General features: G+C 39.8%; 2 protein-coding genes and 1 non-coding gene across 6 annotated transcripts; 1 reads left to right on the forward strand and 2 right to left on the reverse strand.

Annotated features, from left to right (window-relative positions):
- Window positions 1-1,860: 1,860 nt before the first annotated feature.
- eif3ba (eukaryotic translation initiation factor 3, subunit Ba) lies at window positions 1,861-13,694 on the reverse strand. The gene is made up of 19 exons (XM_047365781.1): window positions 13,485-13,694; window positions 11,511-11,703; window positions 11,310-11,429; window positions 11,162-11,219; window positions 10,953-11,081; window positions 10,710-10,867; window positions 7,697-7,828; window positions 7,533-7,599; window positions 7,404-7,450; window positions 7,110-7,320; window positions 6,923-6,995; window positions 5,775-5,897; window positions 5,606-5,684; window positions 5,276-5,414; window positions 5,069-5,194; window positions 4,896-4,973; window positions 3,777-3,885; window positions 3,594-3,706; window positions 1,861-2,365 (listed from the first exon to the last, which is right to left on the reverse strand). Exons 1-18 carry the CDS (start codon window positions 13,582-13,584, stop codon window positions 3,606-3,608), a joined length of 2,043 nt encoding a protein of 680 aa, XP_047221737.1. The 5' UTR covers window positions 13,585-13,694; the 3' UTR covers window positions 1,861-2,365; window positions 3,594-3,605.
- On the reverse strand, window positions 5,488-5,568 carry LOC124869234. The gene has a single exon (XR_007038535.1). It is a non-coding gene; the product is annotated as a small nucleolar RNA SNORD60 (small nucleolar RNA).
- A 127-nt stretch (window positions 13,695-13,821) lies between the features above and the next one.
- Window positions 13,822-23,523, forward strand: brat1 (BRCA1-associated ATM activator 1). Of its 4 annotated transcripts, none has more exons than XM_047365779.1 (12): window positions 13,822-14,119; window positions 15,192-15,340; window positions 15,416-15,563; window positions 15,655-16,075; window positions 17,664-17,786; window positions 17,887-17,978; window positions 18,067-18,164; window positions 18,252-18,438; window positions 18,866-18,939; window positions 21,753-21,837; window positions 21,916-22,202; window positions 22,281-23,523. In XM_047365779.1, the coding sequence occupies exons 1-12, from the start codon at window positions 13,993-13,995 to the stop codon at window positions 23,097-23,099; spliced, it is 2,610 nt and encodes an 869-aa protein (XP_047221735.1). In that variant the 5' UTR covers window positions 13,822-13,992; the 3' UTR covers window positions 23,100-23,523. The 4 variants fall into 4 exon arrangements, with proteins under 4 accessions (XP_047221735.1, XP_047221734.1, XP_047221736.1 ...); XM_047365778.1 differs by having other exon boundaries at window positions 17,667-17,786; window positions 18,064-18,164; XM_047365780.1 differs by having other exon boundaries at window positions 15,246-15,340; window positions 18,064-18,164.
- The last annotated feature ends 815 nt before the right edge of the window (window positions 23,524-24,338 follow it).

The raw sequence follows: 24,338 nt of genomic DNA on the forward strand, positions 1-24,338 counted from the left end.
TTCACAGACTCCAAATCTGTGAACGTCTTGTGCAGTGAAACGATACTTAGTTTGCCCTTTTTTTACATTTAAAATATTTAAAGTGCGTTACTCTGACACCGTAAAATAAAAATAAAATCAAGTGCACCTTCAGAAGTCACCTAATTAGTAAATAGTTTACCTGTTTGTAATTTTTTTCATGTACAGCATTTTGAATTGTCTTGCTACTGAAATGTGCTATATAAATAAGCCTGCCTTGCCTATGGCTCAGTATAATCTCAGTATAAATGGGTGGTTGAAAACTAGAACAATTCTGTCTGTCCTACTGTCACGTACTGATAAAAATGTATATTTTATAAGAAAATATATTTCAATGTTGTTGCTCTGACAATATATAGAACAATAATGACAAAGATCTTGCAAGTGCATTTAGAATTTTAATCTAAACATAAAAAATGTGATATGGAGCGACTGTCCAGCATATGTGTGCACTCACAATAAGAGATTATTTTCCAAATAACTTAATATTTGATAGTTTTCCAATGCATATAAAATTATTCTGTTATCAACATCTACATAAAGTGTTGATGTCCGTGAATAATGTCAAACCAAATTCAGACCAAATACAGTTTGTCCACAAAATGGGTGTCATATGATGTGACACCATAACGTACATTTTAAACTGGCAATAATTTGGACATCCTGAGGAAGAAAAGATCTAATGTGAGATTTCATAAGATTATGAATATTTTTGTTTTGTAGTTTATGAGTTTCTGCCATTTGATAAACAAATAATACAATTCCTGAAATAAACTTGATCAAAGATCATCAGCATGCATAGTTGTGCAGATGCACTCATACCTTGCAGCAAGAAGGTCCTAGGTTCAAATCCCAGCCAGTGCTTTCATGTGTGGAGTTGTGCAGGAAATCTTTGTCTTCTAGTGTTAACAGCAGTTACCTCCAAAGAAAAGCATGCAGCAATCATCAGATTTTCTATATAAAAAAAAATAATCGCCTAAAATGCTCCTCAGCAGAGGAGCTCAATAAGATTTATGTTCCCACCAGTGCAGAGTTTGTTCAACACTGCCAAAATGTGGGTGTGAAGTTTGAGGATTTCTCTTATCAGAGTTCCTACATGTTTCATGTCCAAATGTCATTGTTTTCTAGACTTAAATTTGAAACATAAACAAAAGATTGTGAATTTATTGATCAGTAATTAAATACGGAACCTGCAAAAATGACAAACGGAAAGGATATCTGGGTATAGTCTGAAAAAAAAGGGACAGTCTGGAAATACACTTTTTTTTTATACTTCAGACTTGAAAAGTACTTAGATCCCAAATGTCAAGACTTTTCCACACTATGTAGGAACCTTGGCTTATGAATCTGTCTTTTAACCATTTGGGATGTCTGAAATTGATTTATCGAACAGGATCCTGTGTTGTAATAACTATGAAGCATCCAAACACAGCCCAAAAATCAAATAGTTTTAAAGGTTTTATGGGCACATTGCGCGACCCAGGTATGAAGCGACCCAGGTGAAGGCCTTAGTCCTCGACGCAAGCCGTTGTGGGATCGAACCTCCGGCCTTTTGATATTTACTGCAGTCCCCTCCTCTTCTCTTAACACCCCATTTCCTCTCAAGCTACTTTCAAAAAAATAAAGGCCACTAATGCCTCATAAAATGTCTAAAAACATACTTTTACAGATGCAAGGTAATGCATTTTTTATCTAATAGAAAATCTAATATGGAATAGGCTAAAAACCAAACCATTTTCTATATTCAGTCTTTTCAATACTAAAAATTTTATTCTGTTTAAGAGGAACCATTTATTCCAAAAAGTGTCCAAGAGTTTAAAGTGAGACAGAGCCAGGTGGTACTGTGGTTTAAATGTTTATTTATTGTTATTCCCACTGCGCACCCCCTCCCTGTGTGAAAACCTAATCTGAAAGGAGGAGGAAACAGGCCACTATAACGCCACATCAGCACATTTATTGACAAGGCTATGCGTTTACTCTCAACACCTTCACTACGCGTTGGTATGGCACTCTGTGTGGCCCCCAAGTAACACATGAGCATGACGAGGCTTGTTCTGAGACAACCCCAGCAGCACGAAGGTCCAATAAGCTGTGGTTCAGAGTTGGTGAGTCCAGAAAGTTCAGCAGTATTACTAAATGTCAAGTTCCACAGAGAAAACAATGGGTCAAAGAGGTTTTGAGGAACAAAGAGATGCAGCTTAAATATCTTCTCTTTTCCCTCAGTGTGGCTGCTGACCCACAAGGCGTGTCGCTATGATGTCGCTGAAGTTGAACCCAAGATTCACAGTGAGGCCGTCGTCCTTCTCCAGTCAGATACCGCTCCTCCTTCCACACAAAAACGGATCAACTGCAAAACAGAACACAAAGCAAGGCAGGTCATCTACTGAGTCAGATTTGAACCTTTTGAGACTACAGAAAAATGTTGTTCTCATTTCATTATCTTGAATTATAGCAAATTATTAGAAACTTATATAAATTATATGGTTTATGTTGTTTTGGTACCTAATAATGCAAGTGGCAAATTTATAAGCGTGCTGTCAGGAAACAAATTTTCAATTTTAAAATTGTTACATTTTTCCAGATTTAAATCTCTAAATTTTGTTAAACTTTACTGGCACTTTTTAAAACAATCGGTTACAACATATTTAACTTGAACTGGACCAGGCCGGATCAGCTCCAGGCCAACATCCGTTCCAGTTTTAGATTCCGCTTTTATTATTACACATTAAATACTGAGTAGAAAAATATAAATAAATAAAACATAAATATAAAAATCACTGTGATCTTTGATACCATTATTCTATTTCAAATAGAAAAAATTAAGTAAAACCTTGACGGGCAAAACGTTACTAAAAGTTACTGTGTGACATTTCAGACGATAAAGTCATTTAAATTGAAATACTTAAAAAAAAAATTAAGCTTTAAAATAAAAAAAATAAAAAAAAAGCAAAAAAAGATTTTTTCCTTTTAGAAATTGAAAAAATAAAGCCAAGAAACTTCAAAATTTTTCATTTTATTTTCCATAGCATTTCATCATCTTTGCCATTTTACATTTACTTTTTCTTTACCATTATAAATATTATTTATGACTTGAATATATATCTACCATTTATTTCTGCTTAATTTTCATAATTTTTTTAACCATTTTATATTGTAAATTTTTTACATATTATATTTAATCAGTTCCATAGCATTGTATAATCTCTATTTGTCATTTTCTTATGATATGAAAAATTATCCATCATTATAAAATTAGAAATTAATTAATTTAATATTTTTCTATATCAATACAAAATCATATTTTGCCATTTTCTATATTATATTTTCTATATTTATGCACACCTGTGAAACCATACAAGGAAACTGTGTATTTTTCAGGACTGAATAAGAAACCTGTGATGAATGCTTTTGAACTGCATAAGGATAGCTTATGTCTTATATAAATTAAATATGCCTTAAATGCATCCATAAATCCTTAAACGTTTAATAGCAACATTATTTTATCCCATCAATAAAAATACTCCAATAAACCCAGGGTAATGTTGGGCTAAGCTAACCAGAACAACAAGACCCACCTGCGTAGCGGACTACAGATCTCCGAGGGGAATGATTTCTTCGTTGATAAAAAACTCAATAGTCTCTTCCTCCCAGTCGTCCACGTTGCTGTCCAGCTCATCCGTGTCCACACCTGGAGACAACACAGCATTTTTAAAACCTAGTCTTAAAGCCACACAGGGCTGAGAAAGGTGATTTCCCACCTCCTCTGAGCTCAAGGCGGATGCTCTTCTGTTCATGGTAGAGCTGCTGCGCCGCCTCCCGGTACTGACGGTACTCCTCCATCATGGCCCTGCGCTTGTCCACCAGCTCCTGCTCTCACACACGGACACATAGAGCTTTATAAGAAGTGTGACTCTGCACGCATCGTGCACATCAACATTGTTTACACTGCTTAAATAAAGGGACATTTGGTAAAACCCACTCTTTTAAAGACTTCAGTTTGTTCAGTCCTACAGACATTTTTAAACTAGAAATACACAAGGGTCACAAATAATTTATGGCAGATAATTTTACGGTGATCAGGCTTTAAATGTGGAACATGCAAAGATCATCCCGAGAGAAAGATATGAAAGACTAGATCAATGCACAGACTTATGTCTCACATCCTAGAGATTTGACAACTAGCTCAGAGCTCATCTGTTTAATGTTTCTTTCCTAGATGAAGCAACTCAATGACCAACTATTGCCATCAAATCTTCAGTTTTCCTTTAACATAGAAAGTGCCCCCGATTCGGCGCTTTTCTGTGTCTTCTGGCCCCAGTCAGTCGTGGCAGATGGCAGCTACACCAAGCCTGGTTCTGGTTCTGCTGTAGATTTCTTCCATGCTACATGCAGGCTCAGTATGAGGGACTGTAAAGCCAGCGACTTGACGCAGTTGGCCCGGTTTCATTAAAATTGAGCTTTTTTTGATAATGTTAGTTATTTACTAAACTTGAATGCGTTGTTTAATAACTAGGACCTAATTGGAATGTTAGTGATAATAAATATATTGGATGTTTTTTTGTAAAGGCTCTTGAGACAAAGGACGAATAGATGGATAAGACAGATGAATGAATAAATAATATGAAAGAAGAATAAAAGGATGGAGGACGGATGAATGAACAGATTGATGGACAGATGAACGTACAGATGATCAGTCAGATGGACAGACGTAAAGAGATGGACATAAAGAAGAATAATTAGATGAATGGATGGACACAACATTTAGACAGTGGGATGGGAATAAAGTGTGAAAATACATGGTTTTTTTTCCTATTAGGATCAAAAGTCTGCAAAGAGCCTAAATATCTGGAAAGTAGAATAAATGAAAGGAATCAAACCTTTGAAGCCTTGGACTGGCTCAGACGATCCTTCTGCTCAAAGATCTTTGAATATTTCTTCAGATCTTTTTTGATCATCTGTAAGAGATCGGAAATTTTTAATCCACAGAAAGTTTAACTAAAGTTTATTATGTGTTGGATAAATGCAGACGATGGTTCTGGTAAAACAGTACCTTGATCTGATCTGCACTGATCAGAGTCGGAGGTCTGGGTCTCCAGAGCAGCTGACAGAAGCGGTCCTTGTTGTTCTTCTGAAGGAGACGTCCCTGGAAAGTCCACAGCCAGTACGCATTGTCCACCTGAGCCCAGAGAGGATGAAGAAGACATTAGTGAAAAACAGCAACATGTCCCCTCATCTACCAACAGGAGGCGCTGCGAACCTTGTGGCTCCACCAGGAGACAGAGGTGACGACGTATCGACCAGTTGGGTCCCACTCCACGTCAGAGGCCATGTAGTGCTCTGCTATGTTCATCATGGTGCAGTCGGATGTGTCCACAAAGGCAAGAGCTCCGTTCATGCTGAACACAGACATCGAGATGAAGATGAGAACATCTGAAGGCATTCAGCAGCACTGATAGGGGACAAATCTGCAAGCCTCAGAACAGCATTAGAATCAGGAGCGTAGCTCTCATATGAGGTGTCAGAAAATTGTTTGGTTTTTCATCAGCGGCTTTATTCATTTTCACACAAAACCACTTTAAGATCTGACCTCCTGAGTCCAGCCAGCACCATGAACTGTCCCTGCGGGCTCCAGAAAATACTGTTGGCCTGCTGCTTGTCAAACATTTCTGCAAACAAAAAAAGCCACATTTACTGGATCTTCACAAACCAGCTCACAATAGGCAGCATTCTTCAGCATATCTGTCGGATCAACTCACTTATGAGCTCGATCTTGCCGTTGTTTTTGACGTGATAGAAGGAGGCATTGATCCTTGGAGACTCTCCGTGGAGAACAGCAAATTTGCTGCCGTTGGGCTCCCAAGCAAATGCAATGATGCTTTCTGAGAAGAAAAGATAAAGACAGAAGATTCACACTTTTTACAGGACAAACTTTTCCATAGCGAATTGCTAAAGTATACATACGACAACTCCGCTGTAAATTTATATGAGATACATCTACAGCGATCAGCCTTTAAATCCTTAACTGACAAGACCCACAGACTGGAAGGAAAGATGAACAAAAGTATGGAAGACGAGCAGTAAAAGGGATGGAGGGAGAAATGAACAGAACAGGGCTCTGCAACCTTTATAACCCAAAGTACCATTTTTGACCTCAGTCCAGCAACATAAAGCTTGTTTAGAGCCCCACAAATGTATTTCTATTTTTAGGTTTTAAAATAAACAAAACCGTTGCAAAAGAGGACAGATACGTTTTCTTCTTTGGGATGTTGAAATTTGGGAAAAATCAAAAAGAGAGGAAAAAAAGCATATATTTTCCAAACTATGCAACCATAAAAACAGGTCTAAAAATGTTAGTGCTACTTGTAGTGTCATTCTGTTGTGTAAATTCAATGCAATTATTCACTGAAAGACCTGAAAAACTGCCAACACCCTCATTTGTTTTTATCTATGCTTGACAACATGAGTTGGTTATTTATTATTTTTAGCCAGAGTTACAAGGAGCCTCTGTGGAAGGGCCAAAGAGCCACTTGTGGCTCCAGGAGCGAAGGTTGCAGACCCCTGGGACAGGTGGATGAATGAACATACCGACAGACCGATGGATGGAAAAATGGACAGAATAATAGACCATCAGAGAGGGATGAACAGACACACAGACCAATGGACGGACAGAACAAACAAATGAATTAATGGACAGATACACATAGAGAAATGGTTCCAACTTCTACACAACTGAAAACGTTTGGAAATCCAAATACTTTCCAAACTCTAGTTTGTTTTCCACATTTATCTAAATAAGGGTGGAAAAAATACTTGAATTCCAAACTTTTACAAACCAGTGAACCTTTTGGATTATTTTTTTGGAGGGAAGATTTACCAGCACTGGTGTTTGTGCTTTTGTTCCTACCTTTCATCTCCACCACATCAACAGGAACTTGTTTCTCCCTCATTCGGAAGATTTCAAAGTTGGTAACAACGCCCTGAAACATGCACACAAACAAACAAACAAACAAACACAAACAAAAAACATTTAGATTTTTTCAGCTTATTTACGATCTATATGTGAGCTGCTTCATTTTTTCCTTGGTACCAACCTGTGTTCCTTTGGGGGTCCTGTCCACTTTCACACACAGGTAATCCCCGTTTCTCTGCCAGTGCAGTTTGCAGTCGACGACGTTGAAGAGATTCCGGACACGGATCTCCTGCCGGGAGGGAAACTGCATCAGAGTCACTCTTGCAGGGATGTCCTTGTCCTCCGGAACCCAGAATGCCAAGATGTTGTCGCCAGGAGACCAAGAGAAGTCCCTGCAGACACACGCACACAAATACTCAATGTATGCCATAAATCTGCAAAACCAGCAAACGTTTTAAGTACAGAGAAATCTTACTTGATCCCAGTGATCTTGAGACTTTTCTTGTCCAACAAGCCCATTGACTATAATAAAAAAAAGCAGGAATATTCCTTTAGGACCACAGAGTAAACAAATTTTTTTTGTTGAGATTTTGAGATTGCCTACTGGAGTTTCGTAGATGCTTAGGGTGTCTGGAGACATCCTTGCAAAGAACTTCCCGTCATGGCTCCATCTGAAAGCAAATATTTACAATTACACCCATCACTGCAGGAGAGGCAAACCTTTCTGTTATGTGTAAAACAATAAAAACAAGAAGATGGTGTCCTGACTTGAATATGGGCCAGTGAGCTGAGCTCTCGCAGTGGAAGCCTCTCTTCTTCTGTCCTGTCAGGATGTCCCAGATGATGATGGCCTGTGGATCCTCCTTGGTGTCCATCAACGGACTGAAGGTCACTACATACCTAAAAGGCAGCAATACACACAAGGTGAAGCTTAAGACCACCAATTATGGTTTGGGTTGAACTTGACAGGGATCCACCGGTGCATGAAGAATCTCACACAGTAGCTCTGTCGTAAAGTCCAAGGATTTACTTAAAGGATTCTTTAAAAGGTGTGGTTCCACTACAGGTCCTTCTCAAAATATTAGCATATTGTGATAAAGTTCATTATTTTCCATAATGTCATGATGAAAATTTAACATTCATATATTTTAGATTCATTGCACACTAACTGAAATATTTCAGGTCTTTTATTGTCTTAATACGGATGATTTTGGCATACAGCTCATGAAAACCCAAAATTCCTATCTCACAAAATTAGCATATCATTAAAAGGGTCTCTAAACGAGCTATGAACCTAATCATCTGAATCAACGAGTTAACTCTAAACACATGCAAAAGATTCCTGAGACCATTAAAACTCCCAGCCTGGTTCATCACTCAAAACCTCAATCATGGGTAAGACTGCTGACCTGACTGCTGTCCAGAAGGCCACTATTGACACCCTCAAGCAAGAGGGTAAGACACAGAAAGACATTTTTGAACGAATAGGCTGTTCCCAGAGTCCCGTATCAAGGCACCTCAGTGGGAAGTCTGTGGGAAGGAAAAAGTGTGGCAGAAAACGCTGCACAACGAGAAGAGGTGACCGGACCCTGAGGAAGATTGTGGAGAAGGGCCGATTCCAGACCTTGGGGGACCTGCGGAAGCAGTGGACTGAGTCTGGAGTAGAAACATCCAGAGCCACCGTGCACAGGCGTGTGCAGGAAATGGGCTACAGGTGCCGCATTCCCCAGGTCAAGCCACTTTTGAACCAGAAACAGCGGCAGAAGCGCCTGACCTGGGCTACAGAGAAGCAGCACTGGACTGTTGCTCAGTGGTCCAAAGTACTTTTTTCGGATGAAAGCAAATTCTGCATGTCATTCAGAAATCAAGGTGCCAGAGTCTGGAGGAAGACTGGGGAGAAGGAAATGCCAAAATGCCAGAAGTCCAGTGTTAAGTACCCACAGTCAGTGATGGTCTGGGGTGCCGTGTCAGCTGCTGGTGTTGGTCCACTGTGTTTTATCAAGGGCAGGGTCAATGCAGCTAGCTATCAGGAGATTTTGAAGCACTTCATGCTTCCATCTGCTGAAAAGCTTTATGGAGATGAAGATTTCATTTTTCAGCACGACCTGGCACCTGCTCACAGTGCCAAAACCACTGGTAAATGGTTTACTGACCATGGTATCACTGTGCTCAATTGGCCTGCCAACTCTCCTGACCTGAACCCCATAGAGAATCTGTGGGATATTGTGAAGAGAACGTTGAGAGACTCAAGACCCAACACTCTGGATGAGCTAAAGGCCGCTATCGAAGCATCCTGGGCCTCCATAAGACCTCAGCAGTGCCACAGGCTGATTGCCTCCATGCCACGCCGCATTGAAGCAGTCATTTCTGCAAAAGGATTCCCGACCAAGTATTGAGTGCATAACTGTACATGATTATTTGAAGGTTGACGTTTTTTGTATTAAAAACACTTTTCTTTTATTGGTTGGATGAAATATGCTAATTTTGTGAGATAGGAATTTTGGGTTTTCATGAGCTGTATGCCAAAATCATCTGTATTAAGATAATAAAAGACCTGAAATATTTCAGTTAGTGTGCAATGAATCTAAAATATATGAATGTTAAATTTTCATCATGACTTTATGGAAAATAATGAGCTTTATCACAATATGCTAATATTTTGAGAAGGACCTGTATGCTAACAAGAACCTCAATTACCCTGAGCCTCCTGCTTAATCTTCCCTTGGTCTGCATCTAAATTACATCTGCTGATGCTGTGTGGGTTGATCCTCCTCAGCTCTCCATGCAGGAATGTTGCTGCCAAACTAGAAAGTGCACTACAACTATTATGGCTTTTCAATAACTTGTTAATCTGTTAACTTAATGCTGTGCAGCGACAATACTTGATGAGATTTGCACACAGCATTTAAACTTGCTCATTTGTGCATTATATACCATTCATATCAGAAGATTTCATAGCAGGTTTGGCCTAAAACATGAGTAAATAAAGCCAACACACACAGCTTCTTTCTGTCTACGTTTTCTAAACCTTAACACTGGTGAATATTGTGTAGGGTGATTGCTTTAATTTGCATCTTGGAACATAAACACTGTAAAATCTGCTCTCAGCCTCAGCAGACAAGCTAAAAGAGGACGTCTGTGCATCATTTCAGTAATATTTGCAAAATGATTGACTGATTTTAATAATGTATTTGAATGTAATCACTATAAAACACTAGTGTGATTTGTCACATTCTGAAGCTTGCTTATGAAAAGCACAGCCCAGGGGAGGTTAAAGCTTTAGATAAAAAAAAAAAAAAAAAAAGCTCTGGGGGCATAAATGCTCAGGGCAACAGCGGGTTGAAAATATGAAGGTTTAGCCTGTTTTAAAACTCATTCCAGTTGTTTGGAGCAGCAAACTGAAATGAGGAACAACCAAAAATAGAGCAGACCTCTGCAATGGTTGCAGTGATGAAGTTACTGGAGCATGGAATGGGGCAGTTGTTGGAAATGGAGAAGCTCGCAAAGATAAAGAGGAGCTTTGCCAATGAATTTTCTTGTTAAAACACTGATCCCAATGGAAAATCCTGCGAGAACGGAGTCACGGCCAGTTGACAAGTGAGCAGAGATTACAACACCGAGTGCTAAGAGGAGTACGTTAGATGCGTCAAGTTTAAGGAGGCATTAATATAGATAGCATCAACATAATATAAGAGTGACACTTTTCAAAACACTTAAAAGATGATTTGACTTTAGAAAGAAACAAATTAATATTCAAATGACAGTGAGCTTTATAGATTACCTCTCACACGGTGAGAAGTCAATGAGGGACACGCCTTGATGACTGAATCTCTGGATCTGTTTAAATTTCTCTCCGCCCCACAAGGCAATGCCACGCTGATGGAAGGTTGCCAGGTAGGTGCCTTTGGGAGACCAGCGAACGTACGTCTCTGTCCAGCGCTGCATGGAAACACAAACATTAAAGGCTTCTGCATATTGCAGATCCTCACAAATTGCACCTTACATAAGGCTACTAGTTACTGACCGCTCTTTCCTCAGCCAAGATTGGATCTTTAGCGTCATTTGAGAAAATGGCCGTCCTCTCCCCGGCTTCGTAGATGACACTGTAGTGGTCGCGGCAGTCGGAGTCCTCAATCCAGTGACGCATATTACCCTGAAAAAAAACCTGCGTTTAAAAAAATCTTATTCCTGATAAACTGAGAAAAATTCAAGAGATGATCAAGTAAAACTAACAAAATCTTTGAAGGGCTGTTTCTCAGGAGCTTCCCACTCATCACTGATGTTCATGTACCTGAAACAAAGATTAAAAAGAAGGGCCTATTAATTAGTGTGATAGTAATTCGGGTCTGCATGCAAGACTATTGGCTGATACTTCACTTACTTATCAAAGTCAGTGAAGAGGTTGACTCTGAATGTATGTTGTTTGTCCAGCTTGTAACCATCTGCATTCTTCACTGCCTCCACAGCCTGGGTGGGAGCAGCGTACTCCAAAAAGATGTATCTACAAAGAGAAAAGGTCCATTTTACATCTTAAACACCAGGGTAAAAGACGACAGACAGAGAAAAGCACATCAGGTCGTACCCTTTGGTCGTGCCATCGACGTCCGGATAAAACTCTGTAGTGATCTTGCCAAACTTGGAGAAGATCTTGTGTATGACGTTTTTCAGTTTGTCCAGCCGCTCCGGGCCGACCTGCGGGACATTGTCCACCACAATTACCGAGTCGATTCCGTCGGTCTCCTGGGGTTTCTCCCGTAAGATGTCCTCCAGAAGCTCTGAAATGTTGACAGGGAAAAGAAATTGGAAAGTGAGAAAGGCAAAGAAACAGGAGAGACTCATAAGTTCATTCTGAAGACATCTGCACTTCTTCAACCTGCTGACTCTTCATTTGTTGCATAAAAAAACATAACTTATGACTTTAATGGACAGGGCCACATTTTTATTTGTTTAATAGTAAAAACATATCTGACTTTTTACAAATAAACATTTTCACTATGATTTTCTGGCAGCCATTATTACAATATGCATAAGTTTTAATAAATATGTTATGCACCAAGTTGGGTGAAAGCAATAGTTTAAGATATTTAATGTGTTATATAAATGAAGTACGTAGATCACTGGATTTCTTTCTACGCTCCAGTGAAACCAGTCATGTCAATGTTGCCACATGCCCATTTAGAGCGGAGCCCTTTACCCTTCTGCAAACCACCCTCAGATATTGTGGTTTAAGTTTAACTTTGATCGGTCTTAATTTGGACCACCGTCACCCCCATTTTGAACCCAGCCATACTCATTTCATACCAACCTACTTCCATTTCCAGCAACATACTCATGTACCCAACTGTTGCATTTTATTTCATTATCTTTGACTTGGAGCATTTTGGTGAATGTGTTGGGTCTAATAAAACAATCTAAAAGGGGCAGATACTTTCCAAGTCAACATTTAAAAAGGCAAAAATAGAGGATGCACTTTTTCTGTTTGATCAAGAGGTCAAACATAGAAAAATCTGTTTTGTTTTACCTTAGATGCACCAAAATAAAGAACGTCCCACCAATTCTAGTTGAAAAATGCATTAACCAACAGCTTGTGGTTTAATACACTAATGAAAGTTAAATAAATGTTGGGAACAAATTTTTTGATTCTATTCCCCAAAACTTCCATTAAAAGACCTGCAGCACATTTTTGTTTTTATGCAATACTAGGAAAAACCTCCAATAAAACCAGAAAGGATTTTCTGCCAGAAAACGCCTAACCTGTGAATCTCAGGCAAAAATAAAAAACAGCAAAAATCTTCATACTAAAAAAAAGTTATTATTTTTACCCAGGTTTAAAAAAAAATAAATCACAATAATTTCTTTAGATATATTTGTATTCATCCGTTAAATACGCTTAAACTGAAGCAGCCTTTTCATAATAAATAAAAACCGTTGACTCTAGATGAGACTCTTTTACAAATCACGTTGTTTAAATGATTTAACAACCTGATGACTTTGAAGGCTCTTTATTCTGTAAAACACAATAACGTCGCAGCTATAAATGCACAATTAAGCTTAGAGTAATTAAAATCAAGTTTGGATGTTTTATCACTGGCTGTTTCTAAAACCTAAACAACAGTTTTAACTGAATTCCTCGGAGCAAATTTTGCCTGCTGAACAAAACCGAAGATTATAATCTGAAGTAACACCAGATGTTTCATGAAATCATATAAATGGAGGGTCACACATTTGAATTTTCCATCAAACGTTTAGCAGGACTTACAAATATAAAGTGCAACGGTTTTAAATAAAAAAGAGAGACATCACAGTGAGAAGGAGTCTGGGTGAGGTTAAAACGGCCGTTTAAGGAGGGGGGGGGGGGTCCTCAAGAATGACGTTTTATTTCACTTAGTCAAGAATAAATATCTAAATATGATGGCATAAATACAACCAGGAAGTTAAATGAAAAAGGATTCAATATAGTCAGGTGTCTGATCATTTAATTAACTACCACTGCTGGTATCTTAGCTAACGGTTAGCAACAGGCCAGGAAGCCGGCGTTTTTCCTGACGCCGCTCACCGTCATCCTCGATGTCATCGTCGAAATCCTCCGGGTCGCTGAAGGAGGGCTCCTCCTCCTCGTACTCGGGGTCATCCACCATAGCCACCGTATCTTGCATTTACCGTGACCAAGAGATCAAACTTCTGTCCTAAGAGAGAGCGAAATCCCTGGAAACGTGAGGCTAACGACGCTCGGCCGGTGCGGCACCATGTGCGAAAATGGACGAAGAGGCGGAAACGGAGCGCCGGAAGCGGCTCGGAGGCGCGTGGAAGCGCTACACAGAAAAATGCAGATGTGTAAACTATAAGGATGGGTAGCCAGCAGCAAACTTAATGATTGTTCAGCCCGATGAGTTGCTTAGAGATCTAAAGACGTTTTTTGTTTTTTTTCTTAATGCGAATCTACTTCCCGCGAGATAAAGTTAACCTTAAACTGAAGGAAAATTATCAAAAAGAAGATGTGTTTGAGTTAGCAGCAGAGCTTGGAGTTAGTGTAACTTTATTAAATTTTATAACGTACTCGTACCATGGACCGCGAGTGTGTTTTGATCCTGCCCCGGGTCTGTGAGGTGCTGGCGGCGTCAGGAAGCTCTTTGCCCGATGACACCAGTCTGGAGAAACTGCTAGACTGGTTCACAACCATCACGCAGACTGGTCAGTACTTCATCATTTTATTTGAAAGAAGGTTGAAGTATCTGTAGCCTTTCCCAAGTTTTGTCACCTTACGATCTATTTTACTGGTACAATAAAATCAATCTGAGTGGCGTGCTTTTGTCATATTTTGTGTCCCCTTAAATGTAATTACTTTAGAAGTCACCTAATTGGAAATAGACGAGTCCACCTGTATATATTTCTCAGTTTAAATCCGACTGTTCTGTGCAGGCCCCCGAGGTTTGTTAGAGAATAATAGTGAACAAACACCAGGAAGATCAGGGGTAAAGTTGTGGAGAGGTTTATAGCAGGGTTTGGTTATAAAACAAAATCCCAAGCTTTGAACATGGCAAGCAGTCAGACGTCCAGGATAACTCTGGAAGGGCTGCAGAGATCCACAGCTCAGGTGGAAGAAACTTTCAACAGGAAAACTATTAATGAACAGCGAAGGTGAGAAAAACAGCAATAAGTAGCACTGTTTGTAGTTAGCAAGCAAGCCACAATATGGGACAGAGAAGAGTTGAGACCAATGTTCAGTCACTTTCCAGCAAAACAAGGATCATGCAGAAACATGCAGTCAGAGCTACAATGTAATGGTTTAGATCAAAGCATATTCTTGGTTTAGGATGGCCTAGTCAAAGTCCAGAGATAAATCAATCTTAAATCTTTAACGACTTTTAAAAGTTAATATTCACACGTCCATCCAACCTGACTGTGCTTTAGGTATTTTGTGAAGAAGAATGCACACAAGACGTGCAAAGCTTGTAGAAAATATACCCCAAATCTATAATTGCAGGAATAGGTGGATCTTCAAAGTACCGAATTATGGGTGCTAAGTACAAATGCACACCACTTTGTACTTTCCCTCCACTTCACAATTATTCACTACTTTGTATTTCTCTATTACATTCCAATAAAATGCAGTGGGGTTTCTGGTTATAGCGTGACAACATTTGAAAAGGGGTATTCTTAGATTTCAAATAAACATTAAAGAAAAAAATAATATCAGTATAATCTGATCATATTAGGTTCAGAGGTTTCTGCATCTGTTTCTCTGTGTTTTCACATCATGAAGGCGTATCTCTACTGGAGGCTTCCCCGTGTCTGCTTGATTTCCTATCCAATGTAGCCTTCAACTCCACCTCAGGCCCCAGCATCCTTTCCTTCACTCTGAAACTCGCTGGCTTGATCGGTGCTTCTGAAGACGGCTTTAAAGTTCTGGAGGTAAGACTAAAGAAATTCAACCCATACCCACGTAACCCTGTCCCTTATCCCTCCATCGCTATTTCTACTTTGCAGGAGTGCTCTGTGTTGGGGCTGATCTTTGATCCTCGTCACTGGCAAGAAGCAGGACTTTGGGAGGATCCATGTCTGCGGATTGGTTGGATCCAGGGCCTAAAGACGATTCTGCAGCACTCAAAGGCTCTCCGATTTTTTGTGCAAGCAGGTAATTAGTAGGACACTTGACTTTCTTTTTTTCACTTTGCTTAATAAAACTGTTTTACAAGGACAAGGTGGTGTTCCTTTATTCTGTGCAGGTCTTATTGAACCACTCTTACATCTTCAGACAGACTCAAGCCTATTTGTTGCTTCAGCTGCCAATCAGATGCTCGCTCACGTCCTTCTCCTCTGTGAGTCTCTGTCCTCTGTGGGATGTAACGGCACAAAGGAAAGAGACTTGGAACAGAACAGCTTGAGCATGGAAACCAATCAAAATTGCAGTGGTGTTATAACAAAAGCCTTAGAATATCTAAACAAGTGTCTGGTCCTGAAGGAAACTTCACAACTTTCTCAAAGCCAGCAGATCCTCAAACTACTGACCCAGTTCCTGGTCCAGGTCAGGACTCCTCTGCTGGAGAAGCTGCTGCTGACTGTCATAGACTCTGTGGAGGAGCTAGTGACAAAAAGCTGCAGTCAGCTCACGCTGCCTCTGATGGACGTGGTTCTAGCTGCAAACAGGTAGGATGTTTTAGTCTGACAACAGTAGGGATTTTAAACTGCGGTTGAATGCAGCTTCCAGAGACCTTGTTGCTGCATTAGATTTGCTGATAGTCCAATAACTAATTTGCCAAATATTTCTTATAAGCTAAAGGCTAACAGAGAGCTGTTTGCTGTATGGTGCTGAGGAAGAGCCAGATATTTGCTAGCCAAGAAATAAGGCCATTATTTTCCACTTTTTAAATATCCACAGTGTACTGAAGCACATAAGTTGTAATCTAGCTAAGAAAATAAGATGGAAAAAGACTAAGGCTAAATAATAAAAAAAGTACTTTTTATGAAATATTGTGTGTCGGCTGCTCTCATTCTTAGAAATTGGCATCAGAACAACCGGTCTCTGTCTCTCTTGTTCAGAGTACTGTGCGAAAGTTACAATTGTCCCACAATTTCCTTATACTTTGCTTCTAGTGATTTGAAATCACCTGATTTGGACCCTAGTTATTCAAACTAACTGAATAAAAGAATGTCAGCAAACTTTTAAAAGATCATGCTTATAGAAGCATAACTGCAGAGATATCATGAAGGGCTTTATATGTAAGAAGGAGAATTTTAAACTCTATTCTGGGTTTACCAGGGAGCCAAATAAAATTTTTATCAGAACTCCCGTCGCAGCATTTTGGATCAGATGAAGGCTTTTACCTTAATGTTTTTGGACTTTCTGACAGTAAAGAATAATAATAGTCTGGGGCTGCACAATATTGAGAAAAACAAATAAACAGTGGCAACGGGTTCAGAGCCAGATAATGAGTAATGTATCCAACATGTGGAGAAAAAAAAATAAAATCTGATATTTCCATTTCAACTCCAATAAGTTGCTTCTGGCTGGTTGTTTTGGCATTGAAACAACCCTAGCATCTAGCAATTTTACCTTCTAGAACATTTTTGCTGCCATCAAATATATGGCATTGTTTTTACATAGTAAGCTAGCAGTTATTGCAGTCAGAGCAGTTCTTGGGGATCTGTATATTGCGTAGAGTGAAATTGGGATGGGGATACATTTGCGATGTGCAGCCCTACAGTAGTCCAGCTTTGAAGTAACAAATGCATAAAGTAGTTTTCCTGCATCACTCTGAGACAACGTATTTGTAAGTTTTGTAGTTTTGGAGGTGAAAGAAGGAAGTCCCAGAAACCTGTTTAATAATAGAGGATTTAAATGACATGTCCTGATCAATAGGTCGGATTTAGTTGGTCAAAAACAAAAAAAAATACCTTCAAAGAAGCTCCAGAACTAAATCACGAAGAACAATAGTTGGAGTCACCTGTTAGGAATATTTGTTACAGTAATTGAAAGCTAAATACATTTATTGTATTGTTTACTATAAAAAAGAAAAACTAACAAGGCCCCATAAACACACAAAAAAAAGTTTAATTAGGGACATAAAATACAACCAATAGGAATGAATGAAGCTGGATATATGACAGGCAAACTTTTGATTCTGACTCAAAATGTGTGGTATTATCTTAACACTTCAACAAGAAACAAAAAAGGATTTTACCTAATGTCCTAAACGGTTAAATGTCAATGAATGGATCCATGTTTGTTTCGCAGCAGGCTCAGTGATGATCACGACCCAAAGCAGCGAATCGGCCGACTCCTGTCACTCATGTTGAACAGGAACAACCCTGTTGATGTCATCCAGGCTGCAGCTGCTTGGTTACGCAGCCGCCAGTAGTGAGTATCTGTTCGCTGCACAGATTTTTGTTCACGTTCACAGCTAGAAAACCTTCGACGTCTGGTATCTGGTACTTACTTCTTCTGGCTGTGTGTTCAGTGATCCCGTCCACACAGCCCACTGTGCTCGAGTCCTGCTGCTACCCCTGGACATCGTTACCGGCATCTCTTTGCTGGATGAAAACTCCACAGGTAAAACAAACAGATGTTAATCCGTTTCATGAGTGTAGCAAGTGTTTGTCAACCCTTTTTGAAAACACGTTTTCTGTTCCTGCAGCAGAAGAGCTTCGAATTTTAATGACCGAGCAGCTTAAGAGTAAAACCTGCTTCTCCATGATTTGTGTGTGTTTAACAAACATACCTCAGATCACACTTCTGGTGAGTGAAATCACCAGACAACAGGAGTGTCGTGTCTTCTTTATTTTATGTTGAAACCGTTTTATGTGGATCTGTTTTTCCCCTCAGGCGCCGGATTGTCTCCCCTGTCCTCAGAGGCGAATTGTTAGTGCAGTGTTGTCGTTACTGAAGCTGTGCTGTGGGGACACCTCGTCTTCATCCGCTGGCTGCGTTGGAGTTTTCAGATTTGTTACCGGCAGCAGCAAAATTCAGAAATGTTCCATGGAGGCTCTGTCGGCGCTCAGCAAGAGTCCAGGTAAGAGTCCGACTCATCCAAACACAGCAGAACGTCAAACATCTCTTCTGAATCTCTGTGTTAACACTGGAGGGTGAGCTTACAGGAAACACACAGATTTAACCCAGTTTAATCTGTATTTCCCTTTAAATTTAAGTACTTCTGTTTTATTTTCATTTTATTTGATATGTCCATTGATTGTATTTTCCTTTGTTTTTCACCTATTTGAAGCATTTTGTGTTATGTTTTAAAAGTGAGATATAAATAATATTTAGTTGATTGAAATAAAATGAACTAGTTGGGAATAAAAATAAACAGCCCAGCTTCAGAAGTGAAAACATGAATCCAGATACTACACTGCTATAACTGGTAATAAATGCTGCGGTTCTTCATATAAAACTAAAGAAGAAAGAGCTTTGTAACTTTTTCTGTTGTCGTGTTTTCTCAGAGGTAGAGATCCTGCTGCCTGAGGTCTTCAAACTTCTGACAGAATATGTGAATAGTCCTTCTTCTGACCCATCTGTAAGTTTATGTGTGTTTGACCACAGTCACATATCAGTTTAATTTATTATAAAAAGGGAGACGTTATTGAACATTTATATGTGTCAGACTCTGTCGGCTAATTTGTGCTGTCCCCTGGCAGGTTGATGTTATGTACAAAATTACTCCTGCAGGGAAACAGTTTAATTAAAAATTATAAGGCTTCACCTCCCATCCAAACTCCTTTATGCATTTTGAAGTTAGTGTTGGTGTTCAACAAGGTTCTGGACTTGGATCTGTTTTTAAAATTTTTTTAATGGGTGTTTGGATCTAATCAATGTCAAAGTTCCTGACTAAACTCAGCTCCCAGTACCTGTTGCTGTCTAGATTTTCAGCTGCACCCCCAGCAACAATCTGAGTAGCCAAGGTTTTCTGTGTTTTTTGCTAAACAAGGTTGTGCACAATGTTTTTTTGATCAAACAAATATGGGTTTTTCACAGCAATCTACGTGTTTCTCACTCTTTTCAATGAAGTTGTCTTTGAAAGAGAGACTGTATTGGCTGTTGCAGTTCCCTGTCTGTGTGTGTCATGTGACCTGCTCTGAGATGTATAAAGGAGGAGAGCTTTTCTGAAGGTTTTATCTGCACAGGATTAACTGGAACCACATCCAAATACATGTGCATGTTAGTAAATTAGAATATTAATGCAAAATAAAATTATTTTTGTAATTATATTCAAAAAGTGAAACTCTGTTCTCTAGGTTTATTATACACAGGCTGATGAAGTTTAATAATTTTTTTGTGTTCATTTTGATTATGCCTTATTGCTAATGAAAACCTAAAATTGTGTTTATCAAAAAATACAAGATTACACAAAATCTTTCAAACACAGGGTTTTAAATACAGTGTTATAATATCCAGCTGACAGTCTTTCAGACTCTCCACAAGGAAGGTAAGCCCTCAAAAAAGTCATTGTTAATGAATCCGGCTGTTCAGAGTGCTGTATCCAAGCATGTAAATGGAAGGAAAATGTTTACTAGAAAAAGGTACTCAAGTAACAGGGATAATGTGTTGAATTTATCTATTTCACTTTTTGGATTCAATTTCTGACATAAATACGCTTTTCAACTATATTTAAATTTATTGAGATGTACTTGTGTGCTACGAGCCAAATGATCAGAGAGTAACATGAAAACACAGAGTAAAGATGTAAGCAGTGGCCTACTGCTCCAAATGAAAACATTTATCAGCAGGAATAAACCATGCATGTTGTTGGTGACATCTTGAAGGAACATTATGGTACCTTTCTTAACCCCATAAACCCTGGGTTGGAGCAGGGCATTGAGGCTATCTAGCAGAAACTGCAGCGCCCAGAATGTGGGCTGTGTTGTTATTGGTCAACCGTAGTCTGTTTGCTTTAAAGCTTTTAAGGATATACATGTTGTTGATTTTAATAACATATCAGACTGGGACTCAGTATTGGCAAATGCCTATTGTTAAATGATAGTGATCATCATCAGGGACAAAAAGCCCTGATTGGGACAACCCTGCTTTTTTTTTTTTTTATATGGTTTCCTGATTCCTGATATTTTAAAATATTGCAGCAATTTACAAAGATCCTCTGATGATATTCAGCCTTTTGTTTCTGTGAAACTATGAGAACCCTTTCATTTCCTGAGGTTTAAACCTTTTTTTTTTTTTCAAACTCCTGTAGGTCCATAAATGTCTGTTTTTAAAAGATGAGATTATAACAGTTCATCGTTTTAGACACAAAATACAAAATCATTCTGGCTCATTTTATCTGGGTGTCCAGCTAACCATCTTTAATGCTGCAACTGAAGTATGTATGGATATCTCTAGTACATACTACTAAAACATGGACTCCCTGCAACTAATTTAAGGGTATTCTTTTGATGTAAAGAGTGGTTACTGACAGTCTTTACATGTTATTTTTTAAAATCTTGCATATTTGGTTTTTAAACCAAAGATTTAGACGGATCAGAAATTTGTGTCCAACTCTGATCTACAGTTTTATAAAAGTTTGACATGCTAGTATTGAGTTTGCTTGATTTCATTTCTTTTTAAGAACTATAAAATAAGAACAAATTTAAAATTTAAAAAACAGCCCATCTCGAAATACTTTGAGGTGCTGCTGTTTTACTGTTTTTAATTAGAATCAATGATTACCACTTTGCATTTAAATGTACCTCCCCTCCCCTCCCAACCCCAAAACCCTATTTTAACTCACCCATGCCTCCATAGTCCCAGCTGACCAAGCTCCAGCAAGGCTATCTTTAGCATCTAATGTTAGCTGTTTACGCAGGTTAGCCTTACCTTAACTGAGATTTGCAAAAGGCTGCCAACTTTAGAAAATCCAGAATGTCCAGTGACAGATTGAAAGCTTAAATGGATAAAACAGCATCTTTGTTGTGTGTTGGGTTGCCTTCCTGTTATCTGCTGAAAGTCTTGCTCTCTCTCGCCCACTTGCAGCCTGATTTATCCAGAGACTACATCTTTTACACTGCTTCCACTTCCATCTTCATCACTCAGCAACAGTGTTCACATTGAAGGGTGGTGTACTCCGTGTGACCTGGTAGCCCTCAGTATGTTGCATTCACTGATCAGAAACAAGTCATATGTTTGCGTTTACAAACGCCCGGTGACTGGTCAGAGCAAATCAAGCTAAAACATGTTCGATTCCCTGACAGTAGATGATTACTCAGTGCATCTCTATTGGTTTCATGAGATGTCGACTCAGGTTTCATCGCTAGTAAAGCTCTGTAAAAGGTGCAACACGATAAAAGAGCTGCTTGTTATGACCTATATGTTTGAAATAACATAATCCTTGTGCCTCAGGTGCTCCAGAAGTCATACCAGGCTTTAATCAACTGGATAGGTGTTTGCACAGACCTCTCATGCATTACAGGCCTCCTCAGAGAAGGTAAAGCTCTTTGGTTTCCACCTGTGTGACAGGAACCACACACAGACAGAAATTATTTTCCACTCTCCTCCCTGGTAGATCTTATCCAGGCAGTAAGGAAGCGTGCTTGTGACATGCGCTGGGAAGCGAGAGACTCCACGGTGGAGTTTCTGGGTCACCTCGCAGAGGTGCAATCCTGCCGGACATCCGCTGGGGAGAAGAGAGAACCGTCAAATTCTCTCCTGGGAGGCTGCAGCTTTACAGTTCCTCTCCTCAAGGAGGCGCTGCAGGATCTAGAGAGTTATGTGAGAGCCAGCTCCATTTTTGCACTGGGACACACACTGACATTCAGCTGGCAGCAGGGGGCAGCACTAACACAGGATCAGGTATGATGAAATAATTGCAGATTTTACTTTTCCATCCTGTCTGTGTGTTAATAACCTCTACTTCTCTGTGCCTTTCAGGTGGAAATAGTGACCCGGCTGCAGGAAATTCTCTCCCAGGACTCGGAGGGATTTGCCAGGAGGGCCGTTGTGAAGTACTTTATTGCCTGGTTCTCCTCATGTTCCTCGCCTACCTCCTGCTCGCTCCTTGTGCAGTCTGTGCCGACCGTCCTCTCTCAGGGTGTTGCCGATCTGGACTGGGAGGTCAAACTACACACACTGGAGCTGGCAGAGCTGCTGCTGGACCAGGCCTTTCCAAATCCCGCTCCACCTCATCCCTACGCTGTGATGTCTGACCAGTCCCACAGAATTCACACACAGGATAAGGAGTCAGAGTTGCTCAGCAGCTTAAACAGTTTGGTTGACCGGGGAGTCATCTCCGCTTTGTTCTGTTTTCTGGTTGACTGTGACAGACCCGTCGCTCTGAAGGCCTGCCAGCTGCTGTTAAAGCTCAGACACACAGTTTGTCCTCTGATGGTGAGCGCAGCAGACACCAGAGTTCCCTGTGAACTGCCTGGATGGAGCTGGGTGCATGAGATCAGAAAGATCCAGGGGGTGAATAAGGACCCTCACACACAGGGAGGCTCTCATATTGGTTCTGAAGCCCGCGGCGAGGCAGTGGAGGAAAGCACAAGTGCCGAAGGTGACAGTGTGTGTGTCAGTGTGTGCGAGGTGTTGAGGTCCCTGGATTTAGACGAGAGGCTGAGCATCCTGACTCAAAGCAGCGACCACATCTACAACTCTCCTCTCTCTCTGCTGCAGGACATAATAACAGCCAGCACTGCTAACTCACATCCCAACTCGAAACCGGGCCAGGAGGTCATAGTGGACTGTTACTAACGGCCAAAGACAGAGTAACACACGGTCTTCAATGAGCAGCAATCCCATGTCATAGATGCTGATTTCAACACATGTTGGTTTTAAAACTTTTTTTACATGATTTATTTTGACATAACTCATTACTCACTCAACCTACAACTTGCCTATTGTTGTGTATATTTCTCTGCTCTGTAAAAAGTATTTCATATAATAGACAGAGGATCTTGCGTACAGTACTGTGACTCGAGATCTTTTTGGCTCCAGATGTGTTCCTTACAGCTGATTGATGAGTTATATTGTCCTTAACGAAGATACTTTCATCCTCCCAGACTCATCTATAAGGAGTTTTAATGTTGAGGCCAATCTTTGGGTACAAACACTGACAACTATGCTGGCAACCTGGTAAATATGTGTAAAAAGCATAAAATAAATGTATGCAATGAAACAGTTTGTTTTTCTTGATCAGAGGTTCTAGGCACTTTGTAATCTATTACTACCCCATTTCCCTGGGATAAAAATGTGATGTGACAGAGAGGCTTATTTCTCTTTGCCAATCTTCAAAATAGGAAAGTCAGGAAGAGGCTACAAGAAAATGATTCCTCACCTAAATGTACTAGTCAGAGCAATAATGAAACAGTGGCGAACAAGACTGGACTGAGACCCAGTTTTATCTAAACAACACACACTGAGGAGGAAGGTAAAAAAATTTTTTCCAAAGCTCGTTAGAAAATATTAGCAGAGAGTGGCTTCTTTGGGATCACCAAGTCTCCATAACAACCGTAAGATGCTATCTTTATTTTCACCAACTTGCCATGTGACAGGAGGGCAAAAAATGTTTTTCTGTCCTACCATCACAAATGTAAACGTGCAGGGTTACCTAAACAAAGTAGAAGATAAACCAAGCAGCTTCAAAATACAACATTTCCAACCACAGATTGAACAGAATTAACAAACATTAACCTAGAGTGTGAACATTTAGCTCTGATCATTTAGCATTACCCTTTGGTCAGTTATGCACACGATGTAAACCAGTTCCAACTCGCTCCGGTTTACAGTCCCGTCTTTAGCTGGAAAGTTCTGAGTAGCGCATGCCCACATGAGCCGTTTTTATAACAATGTTGCTGAAATGAACAGTTGTTGAAATATGTGGTCATAAATTTCACTAAAAAGGCACTTCCAGACTACTCTCCTTTGTGCTCTTTTATGGCGTAGAAGGGGAACCCCGGCACGTAAACTGACTGCTGCTTCAATGGCTGAAAA

Source organism: Girardinichthys multiradiatus, chromosome 5 (genome assembly GCF_021462225.1).
Source record: "Girardinichthys multiradiatus isolate DD_20200921_A chromosome 5, DD_fGirMul_XY1, whole genome shotgun sequence".
NCBI classification, from domain to species: Eukaryota; Metazoa; Chordata; class Actinopteri; order Cyprinodontiformes; family Goodeidae; genus Girardinichthys; species Girardinichthys multiradiatus.

Excerpts from the sequence above, each read along its gene's own strand:
- eif3ba (XM_047365781.1), bottom strand. The coding sequence starts at position 13,584 with ATGCAAGATACGGTGGCTATGGTGGATGACCCCGAGTACGAGGAGGAG. Across the intron at positions 11,430-11,510 it reads GTCGATGGCACGACCAAAGG|ATACATCTTTTTGGAGTACG; the intron begins GTACGACCTGAT and ends TTCTCTTTGTAG. Across the intron at positions 7,321-7,403 it reads CTCAAGATCACTGGGATCAA|GGACTTCTCTTGGTCTCCTG; the intron begins GTAAGATTTCTC and ends GTGTGTCTGCAG.
- brat1 (XM_047365777.1), top strand. The coding sequence starts at position 13,993 with ATGGACCGCGAGTGTGTTTTGATCCTGCCCCGGGTCTGTGAGGTGCTG. Across the intron at positions 14,120-15,191 it reads CACAACCATCACGCAGACTG|GCGTATCTCTACTGGAGGCT; the intron begins GTCAGTACTTCA and ends CACATCATGAAG. Across the intron at positions 18,940-21,752 it reads GTCCTTCTTCTGACCCATCT|GTGCTCCAGAAGTCATACCA; the intron begins GTAAGTTTATGT and ends CTTGTGCCTCAG.